The sequence below is a fragment of the Saccostrea cucullata genome, unplaced genomic scaffold (assembly GCF_032062105.1).
Source record: "Saccostrea cucullata isolate Sc308-1 unplaced genomic scaffold, CSIRO_AGI_Scuc_v1 ctg2647, whole genome shotgun sequence".
Lineage (NCBI taxonomy): Eukaryota > Metazoa > Mollusca > Bivalvia > Ostreida > Ostreidae > Saccostrea > Saccostrea cuccullata.
This window is the reverse complement of record NW_026938816.1, coordinates 76,411-87,268: the sequence shown is the minus strand read 5'-3', so window position 1 is coordinate 87,268 and position 10,858 is coordinate 76,411. Positions and strand designations below refer to the sequence as shown.

General features: G+C 33.1%; 1 protein-coding gene across 1 annotated transcript; it reads right to left on the bottom strand.

Moving 5' to 3' along the window:
- Window positions 1–1,732: 1,732 nt before the first annotated feature.
- LOC134251462 (uncharacterized) lies at window positions 1,733–4,809 on the bottom strand. The gene is made up of 2 exons (XM_062733889.1): window positions 4,671–4,809; window positions 1,733–3,622 (listed from the first exon to the last, which is right to left on the bottom strand). The coding sequence occupies exon 2, from the start codon at window positions 3,563–3,565 to the stop codon at window positions 2,324–2,326; it is 1,242 nt and encodes a 413-aa protein (XP_062589873.1). The 5' UTR covers window positions 3,566–3,622; window positions 4,671–4,809; the 3' UTR covers window positions 1,733–2,323.
- Between the last annotated feature and the right edge of the window lie 6,049 nt (window positions 4,810–10,858).

Genomic DNA, 10,858 nt, shown 5'->3' with positions numbered 1-10,858 from the left:
AAATCAAATCCGAGGAGGACAGTTACTGATATTATGTAGCCAAAATCAATGTTATTAAATTCTAAGGAATATATATACAACTGATATTCATCACAGCTCAATGCTACTAAGAGTAACTGTATTGAGTAACTCAGAGTGAGTTATTCTTGTCCTCGGAGAAAATGTGCTTATACTGATGTTTGTTCCGCCTGACTGAGAACTGTACATTGGATTATTACGATTTGATATCTGTTTAATGTTTTTGAAAAGGCGAAAATTTAAAAATTTAAAAGTGTGGTACCAGGCGGATTTGAACCCCCTGACTTTAAAATGTTAGTTTGCACGGTATAGTAGTCAGCACATATTTCAACTGAGCTAGTCTGACTATTACATTTATAGGTATAAATTTGAAGCAGATTATCAAAAACAGGTTTCCTTATTTTTTGAAGGTTTTTTGAGAATTTCGACCCTAGGGCAGGGGTGCCTCTAAAAAAATCCCATCTTAAATTCATCCTTACATCCAAACCTATCAAAATATCACAATTTTATTTAGGGGCAGGCCTGCCCTGAAGGACTTCTAGGCCAAAATGCAAAAATCAACGCTTTATCGAACAAAATCGTGTTTAGACCATTTATTGTAAAGTTGTAATAAATAAATTTTAGGTATAAAATACAGATTTGAAAAATTTAGACATATATACGGTAGAAAACAGCAAATAAAGATTTATTTTTCAATGTCACTTTTTCCGGGAAATTGCTCTCTCCTATAGGTCAATTATTTTGTCAAAGCGAATACATCCTTAATAGTTACATTTTTGTTTATCAATGTTTGTTAGTAATTACCTGTACGAAATGTTCCGCCCGGAAAATAGGGGGAATTGAGGCGTACTTGAAGAGGGAATTCCGGGCGTCAGTTTGTCTCAGTCTCTACAGATATGGTCATACACAGGTTCCGGGCGTAAACCAAGCGGAAATGGGCAGGAATTTGAGGCGAAAAATGCAAATGAGCTAATAAATGAAAAATAAATGACGCCCAGAAAAAAATTACGCCTGGAAACTAAAATGACGCCTGGAATAGAATTACGCCTGGAATGTCCTTATTATTAGATAATACTCTGTGACCTAAAAACCTATATATTTACCATATGTTAACAAAGAAAAACTTTTAGATTATGATTTACAATGTTAAAGCTAAAAATTCAGCTTTTTGAATTAAATTGTAAGAAAACATAATGACAGGTCATTAACATAATATACAAATATAACTTATAAATTTTGTGTAAGGGAAACTAAAACACCACCATGATTGTGTATTCAGAATTAAACTTTTTACAAAACCGGTACATTTTATCACTTCAGTAATCATATTGAAACATTTTAATTATATTCAGTACAGTTCTTCATTTACTGAGTAGTTAACAGTTCAAGACTCACTGCAGCCTCTATCAGACTGTTATTTCTCAGAATGTGTGCAAGAAAACTCAAATAAGGGCCAACAAGTTATAACTATATCATTGTACATTATCCTTATCAAATTTACTCACATAGATACCAGATACTAATGTTCACACCTACCAGCAGATACTGTGTCATCCAGAAGAAGTGTAAATAAGCCTTAACAGTGATATATCTGCATTTCCTGTTTCACTCACACTAAACTCCCTCCTTCAAGATCAAATTATATTATATGTATAAAAGGTGAAGATAACGAACGATCAATGTCGAAAAAACTACAAACAATAAAATGCTCTGAACAGCGCATAACAGGGACACATGGAATTTCAGAGCTTGAATCAGGTGCCTGGGAGATGTAAGCATCCCCTGTTGACCTGTCACAACCCTGCCTTGAGCCCTATTTATTGAGTAAGTATACGGAACATTCTGTAGTCAAATTCAGCTCAAAAATTTCTACCAATTGATATAAAACAAGTTAGCCAAACACTGGTAAATTAAAGTTTATGCAAGATAATTTTGTCGTTCTATATGTCTGTATACACGCAGTCTGTTGGTCTGGCCTGATCCCATCCAAACAAGATGATTTTTCTCATCATATCCCAAACCTAATGGCTCAACCATTCCATCTTGTTTTGTCGATAGAAATGTCAGAAGGAGACCATCCTTGTCAATCATGTATATTGTTTGGTCTAATCGACCAGAGATCAGGATATTTAAGAATGCATCTACACAAATTCCACTTGGCATAAATAATCCAATGGTCAATCCTATCGGCAGTCCTGTGTAAGTGAAACGATATTTTCCTTTTCGGTCTGTGACCACAACACCACTGAGTGAATCAGACACAACAATATCTCCATTCCTGTTCTCCGTGATATAGATAGGCTCTCTATATAATGGTTTGCCTGTCTTGTGGTATTGGATGGTTTGGAATGACTTTCACATCTGATAATGGTATGGTGGGATTTTTTGTATCATATCTCATCATGACCAGCAAATCTCCAGTAGAGGCTGAGTAACAAATACACCATGGTTCCCATAGTTCTGTTCTCTTTATCAATGTCGACTTTGTAGTATTGTCTGCACTTAGTTTGTTAATGTTCCAGTCTTTGTCTACATAAATCAACTCTCCTGCATTGTTTACTGCATGTACACCATAGTATTCACTTACATCAAATAAATGATGTAGATTGTTACCTTTAGAATTCGTCAAAATGAGACTACGTCCATCACTGACCCAAATCCTATCTGGTGTCACAAAGGAAATGTGTCCACCGTGATATAAGTTAGTCACATCAACATGCTTAGTATTAAGGATAGCCCCTTTTAACAGCCTCAACATATGTTCATTTCTAACTTGTCTTTTTCCTGCCTCTGTGATTTTGATTTCAAATAGTAGCTCTAGAGTGTCTCTTTTTCTTATTTCTTTATTAAAGTTACACTTTATGTTATCAGGAAGTTCTATTGTCTTGGGTACAGGGGTTTTCTTTATAAACAAAAGAAACCTCACAGGCTTGTTTGCCAGTTGCTCGTATCTATGCACATACTCTATCATTTTTTCATGCTTCATTACAAAACTCGTATAAATATTTGTTTCATATAAATCATTTACTGCTTTACTATGTATTTCGATAATTTTTTTCAAGTTTTCAGCTTTAACCACAAGCTCTTGTTGGATGCTGGAAAGTTTTGCTTTTAAGGTTTTTACATCTTTTTTGACATCAGATTCGAGACCTGCTAGGATGGCACGGTTGCATGGGAGACTATCACCTCTTATTTGAATAATTCTTTCCTTGTGTTGCTGTCTTTTAACCGTGCAGGCTAATTTGATATCAAGAATTTCATGTCCTTGATGTTCATCAACTGGATCACAGATGGGACGTTTACAAGATTTGCACCAGTTTTTATATTTGCAGACTTGGTGTCTATCACATGACTCTGGTGTTATAAATTCTCCATGCTTTAAACGGTAAATAACAACATCATGGTCTTTGGTATCGAGATACAAAACGTGTTTCTGCTTACACTCTAAACACAGATTTTGTTTACATGGCCTGCAGTAGAATTCCACATCAGTCGGACAATGAGAACACAGAAGCACTTGAAGTTGTGTTGTGATATCCTTATTCATGGTGTTACTTTTATTTGTTTTCTTTTCTAGGTTCAAAGTGTTACTTCAGGGGACAGTCTACAATTAAAAAAATATTTTGATAAATTACTTTTTCTACAGTTAAATTTTTCTAAGGAAATATGAACTTTGATAATATTTGATTTTCCAGGAGAAATACTTTTAAAAAGGGCACGAACACAGTTTCAGCTGAAAATTATTTAAACTTATTGTTCATTTTTTCATGCTTACAAATACCCATCTAAGGTATTTTTTTTTATAAATATTAAAAATTTAAATTTCAGTTGACAAGATACAATTTAAGACATATTTAGACCTCCTATCCTTTGATATCGGTATGTAAACAAGGCCGTTGTCATGTTATTGTTTACATAGGTTAAATATCTTAATATATATATGTTAGTTCAAAGAAGTTTTGTCATAAAGAAGTTAATTCTGAATACAAATATACACTTAATATTGTTTTGCTGAATCTCATTTTGTCGTAAATATGATATTTTCTGTATGTAACCAAAACTGAGGCAAGAACCCTTGTTTATATTATGAAGAGTTTAAGTTCCGTTTCTCCTTTGTTGATCAACAAATTATGATCAGCTGACCATTTGAATAATTTTTAGGAATTGTAAATATTAAAAGTGGTTTTAAAACTAAAAACAGCAAAAACTGTGTCCATGTCTCATTAACTAACTAAAAACTAACAATTCACCAAAGTATACATTTTGTGTATTAAATGACGTAAAAAGAACAAGGATTTACATTAATTAAGCAGTAGATATATAACATGTTTTAAAACAAAACATGGAAACAAATATTGTTTATCTGTTCTTTAATAAGTAAAATATAGCTTAGTTTAGCCTAGCTTGATTCATTCTCTGTCGTGTTTAACTTTAATTGCAAAATTGTAAACATCTTCGCTAGCCAAGGGTTCTAATAGGCTACTCTCCTCATAACCCCCCTTGATTTCACTGTGGAGAGCGGAACGTCTCCATGCGAATTATCTTGGGTGCGAATCGGTGTTCGTCATACACTTATCAACCCACATTTCCTCAACCTAAAAAATATGTCACGGTTATTAATGCAATTTTAAATAATATTTTTCTCTACTTACAAATGAAATTCGCTACAGAGCTTCATCTTATCTGTCCGAAAAAGACAATGTATCCTTCATAGTCAACGGCGACCAAAAATCACAGCATGTAAGCTGGTGCAGAAAGGCTATCAGCGCAAAGGAATTGTAAACAAAGAAAGCATGGGTCAAATTGACACACAAGGTCATTAGGCACGTTTTCTGTTTTTAAAATAATTTTTATCCGCCAAAGAAAATTCTAAAAATGGCTAAGTAAAGTTTTCATGTAAAATTGATATGTTTAAAGACTTCAGGGCAATAACAGCATGTGGTTAAGTTTAATTTGGTGATGTATAAACACGATGTTTCGGGACCACGACGTTTCGAGACTTGACTAATACGATTTTTCGGGACTAGCGACGACAAGACGGTACGAGACTTGGGTAAAGACGATTTGGGACTTTTTGGGGGATTTTTCGGGATTTCAACAAACAATTTTATTAAGATGATAAAACATATTATTCAAAGTACACATAGTACGTAACATTTCAAGCTAAATCCGAATTTTAATTTTATGTATAATTAAAGTTGTCATAAAGATATACTTTATTGGGGTTTTTTTCAGAGACGTCTCTGGTTTTTTTTTAACAGAAGAATAAGGATAGATCTTTACAATATTCATTTTTATTTCTTATCAATTTTTTTATTAGTTATTTTTTCTTGTGTGTGTGTTTGGAGAGGGGGGTCCAAAATTGAATCTTCTTAGGTTGATGATATATGTTAAAATATTGAAGTGATCTACCGTCAAATATATTTTTTAAAAGCATAAAAAGGATTGTGTGGTTTCTTTTGAAATTATTTAAAGAAAATAAAAATCTGAAAATATGGCGGGGGGATATAGTTTGTTTATTGGTAAATGAAATGATTCAGAATCAAACAATATTTATATAATAGTAGGTCGAAACATCAGAGGTAGGATCAGGTGCCATGGAAGAGTGAGCATCCTCTGCTGACCAGTCACACCCGCCGTGTGATCCTTGTCATGATCAGGAAACAACGGAAAAATCCGTCGTCAATTCAGTGTAGAAATAATATACTAACAATTAGTATGAAAAACGTCAGTCAGCATTTGACTCAATGATTAATTGTATGTGATGACTTTAAACGAGACTTCTGATATTCTTGTTTCATCAACATGCTTGTCAATAATTTACCTCGTTTAAAAATTGTTCATACGTAGAGCATGCTCTTGCGTAACGAATCAACTGAGATATATAGACTCCGTATGCAGATGATGAAGGTATATTGCTGCATAAGTGAGGGAAGTTGACAATAGAAAAGTTTTAGTCAACACGTTTATAATATAGCTTGGTTGTTAGATTACCATTAACGTCTTTTTCAAGTAAAATATCCAAGTATATGTTTTATCAAATTTAGTAGTTATATTTAATTAAATAAACAATAGAATTAATATTTCTGATATTATGTTAATTATTTTCACAAGACTCTTGTATACTAACGGAATAACATGTTAATCTATTTTATGTTGCATTATGTATCAAGAAAGATAACTCTCAGTAACGAACTCTTCTGTGTTTGGAGGTTGCTTTAGTTAGTGTGATCCATGTGACTGGAGAGAAATAAAGTCAGTGATCTGTGGTAACAGTGTGATTATTAATTCAAGCAATAATAGTGATTAACATAACACACTTAGGCCATATAAAATTAATCTTTAGATTCTCATCCCCGCCCGCCCCTCTCAAAATGTCCCGCCCCGATTTTTTTTTTATTTTGATTTTTGGGTATTTTCATGTATTTTTATTCAGTAAGAATTTGGGTCAAAGTTTAAGAGTTATCTCCCGCCTGTATAAAAGTCAAAAACGCCATGTGAAGAATGGAGAAAAATCGGCAATAAAAGCAGTTTAAATGTGTAAAGAAAAGATAATTTGTCAGTATAGAGAAGGGAGAGAAGAAAAAATAGCATAAACATATATAGATACCATCACTGGCAGGAGCAAGTATGTAGAGAGATTGTAACTTAGTAAAAATAGACGAGGAAAAATGACACCTGGTCAAGTTATATAAAATGATCTCCAGCTGTGTGACTTTGCTTTGAAATAAAAAAAAATATCTACAACACCGTAGACAGACTTAAGATTAGGCCTAGATTTTTCAGTAGAATAATTATTAGAACATTTATAAATATTTTGCAAAATAAGAAGTCAGGCATACACAATTTATTGGTATCCCCACCTCATTTTGTTCAGGGTGTGCCATATAAAGTGTAATTGATAATTTGTTAATTAACAATAAATATTTTATTTTTAAAGCAATTTTTTTTTAAATATTTAAAAGAATATGAAAAGAATTAAATCTATTCATATTTGCATTAAGGTAATGAAAAAAAAATTTACGCGATTGTCCATTGTTTTGTTGATACTTACGGTAGGCCTATATATAAATTAACAATTATGAAACATAAAAAATAAAATCCGCCCACCCGCCCCAATTTTTTAGCAAAATAGGATGAGAATCTAAAGATTTATTTCCCCTGGCCTTATCAATAAGCATATTTTCCAGTGCAACCCCACACTCATCAAACAAGAGCATACTAGTAATTATATTCTATGCTGTTTACATACATGGATTAACAAGCATGAATTTACTAATTATAGTTTTAATTTATCATTGATAGTTCTTTTAAATTCTTGCAAATTCTAAATACGCGTCTGCTTGTTTTGTAATGTGGACAAAATTTTAATATTTTTTGTGCAAATGCTGACGCATTTATGTTGTACAAATTAATTGGTTCTTTTACTTGATCCATAGATGAACATTCTTTTTTTTTAAATACATCTATTATTTTGCACTTCTAGCAGTACATATCATCTCTTTGTTTTAAACAGACATAATCAGTCATTGGTTTAAATTATATTCATTTAAAAAAGTTGTTTCCAGGAATAATTTCCTCAACTTTTTCATCCATATTTTTTTTCTTTTCTCTTTACTGAATAGAATGGAGAACATTTTAAAAACAAAATATTTCATATTACGTATGTTCAGTTATGCCTACAACTAACTTTTCAAATTAAAAAATTTAAAATTTAAAGTTCACAATAGAAAATTCTTCTACATTTCATCTTTGTTACCTTTGTTAATTTATTTGAGGAATTTTCATTAATAATTTTTCAGGATTTTTTAAAATTGAGATTTCAAAATGCCTCAAAATTACATTAAATGCTGTCTTATTTGTATAAATAATTAACTTCGAATTTACCCACATTTTTATCCAACTGATTCTAAACAATTTTTTGTTGTTGACAAATTAATAGCCCTAAGACTAAATAATTTCTTTATTTTCTAATTTTGTTATCTTTACTATAAAGCAATAAAAGCTGCGACTTTCAAGTCAATTAACTCAATGTCAGAAAAAAGTTTAATTAACTTCAATTGTTCAAATTTGTAATGGAAGAACTATATATACGAGAGATGTCCGTAAAGTTCGTGGACAAGCTGAGAATTCAAGAAAAGTTTCTAAACGTGAACTGAAAAATGTTAAATTTTATTCAATTTCAAATGTTTAATTACAATTATGGCTTCATAATTAGACTAGGAATGGAGACCCGGGGTACCGCATAATCTTCTTTAAAACATTATTTATCACTTTATATATTCCATTGGTATTTTATAAAATTCTGATGTTATCTGGACTTTTATACGGAAGCCCGTTGGTGCTATGTAGGAAAAATATTTCATCTGGCGGTCGCCACTTATTACTTGGCGGCAGCCACTTATATATCTTGCGACCGCCACTTAATATCTGGCGACCGCCACATAAATTATGGGGTTTACCTACAAAGAAATTTTGTGTTTTCTGGCAGTAAATCATTGAATTGTTATTAGTTTAAGAACTCTAAAACTAATATTACGTCGACAAATTTTTTTTCGTCGCAAAACTTACACTGATTTCATTGATGTCGCCAGTTTTATTTTGTAGTTTGCTGGTTTTGCAATGAAACTACAGCCGTAGTCCAAGCGTGCTTGGGTGTATCCACCTCTTCCTGAAATCTCACGTTAAAAAATGCGCGCGCATCAGAAGCCAGGTGTTATCTGGCGACCACCAGATTAATTATGTGGCGGCCGTCAGATAATATATTTTTTCTACGTGGCACCAACGGGCTTCCGTACTTTTACATTATGAGGTTAACAGAGGTTATTACGTCAAACCTGCAAAATTTGCAGTGATAAAATTCTGCATAGACATCGGATAAACACCTACAGAGACCACTGCATTCTGTAAACAATCGTGAAAGCATAGTAAAAGAATCCATACATTAGTTTTCAAGGGACATATAATATTTTCGGACGATAGGAACAGTTCACAGGATAATATTCGTGAAGGAATCGAAAGATAATGAAGGATCATTCCGAGATTACTATGTAGAGAAAAGTTACATTCTGTGCACATATTTATGAATGGTTAAAGTGACATAAAAATGTATTGAGTTAAACGGTGACTATGTTGAGAAATGTTACATGCATATACTGGTATTATGCTTTTGACGTCGGATAACGTCAAGAATTTTCATTTTAGTGCTCCGAGTATGAGTGTGTGTCTTTATAGGTCACCTGAGTAAAGAAGTTATTGCTATCCGTTTTCATCAGGCGTTAGTACGTCATCCGTCGTTCGTAAACTTTTGAACATTTTTAACTTCTTCGCTGGAATCACTGGGTAAAAGGGAACAATTTTTTTTAATTTCATAGTGCCTGCCCACTGGGGCCTTAGGGGTGGGGCCAAAACCACTAAAACTAATGCAAATTTTAAAGATCTTCTTCTTTACACCTGGACATCAAGCAGTCAAACTGTTGACAAGATTGTAATCAGTTTTGAGTCCTCTACCAAAATTATAAAATTCATGGCCCCTGGATCAGGGGTTCGGGTGTTAGGGCGGGGCTATATATAGATCATATAGTAAAAGTGCATTATTTCTTCTTCTCTGTTCCTGGGTCTTAAATAAACTAACTAAGAACATAGTTTTGATGACCAAGAATGCCTCTTAAAAATTGTGAATTTCATGGCCCCATGGTTAGAGGTTCTGGTGTTAGGGCGGGGCTATATAGATCATATACTCAGTAGTAAAAGTGTTTTATTTCTTTGAAAATCTTCTCTGCGCCTGGGTCTTGAATAAACTAACTATAAGCAATAGTTATGATGAGCAAGAGTGCCTCTTTAATAATTGTGAATTTCATGGCCCCAGGGTCAAGGGTTCTGGTATTAAGGCGGCCGGGATCTATTAATTGTACAGCAAAAAAACCCATTAATTCTTCAAAAATCTTTTATGCTACTCGGTATTAAACAAGCTGACTACTAACATAAATGTAGTTATAATAAACAAGAGTGCATCTTCCAAAATTGTGAATTTTATGGCCCCAGGGTTAGGGGTTCTGGTGGTAGGCTGGGGCTCTGGGGCTCTATTGATTATATAATAAAAATGCATTAATTCTTCAAAATTTTTCTTCTCTGCTCCTGGGTAATAAACCAATAAACAATTTATGTAGTTATGATGAAGAAAGATGCCTTTTCCAAATTTGTTAATTTTATGGCCCCTGATCAGGGGTTTTGGTTTAAGGAGGGAACTCTTTTGATTATATAGTGAAAATGAATGAACTCTTTTAAAATCTTCTTTGCTCCTGGGTATTAAACCAACTAAGTAAGTATATGGTTATGATGAGCAAGAGTGTTTCTTCCAAAATTGTGAATTTTGTGGCCCCTGGGTTGGGGGTTGTGATGTTAGGGCGTAGTTTTATTAATTATATACATGTAGAGAAAATACATTGTTTTTTCAAAAATCTTCTTCTCTGCTTCTGGGTATTAAACCAATGAACTATATATATGTACATAGTTATGATGAGGAATGATGCCTCTTCCAGAACGGTGAATTTCATGACCCCTGGGTCAGGGGTTCTGGTGTTAGGGTAGCTAGGTTCTACTGATTATATACATGTATAGTGAAAATGCATGAATTCTTTGAAAATCTTTTCAATTGCTTCTAGGTATTATGCGAATGATCTTATTATGTTCCCCAAACGAAGTTGGGGAACATATTGTTTTTACTCTGTTTCTTATTAAGGTCTTCCGTCTTCAGCGGAAGACCTTCTTGTTATTCTTAGGTTTCTTTTCCACTATTTTTAAGGTCTTCCGTCTTCACGGAAGACCTTATAGTGATTCT

Coding starts and splice junctions, on each gene's coding strand:
- LOC134251462 (XM_062733889.1), bottom strand. CDS start 3,565: ATGAATAAGGATATCACAACACAACTTCAAGTGCTTCTGTGTTCTCAT.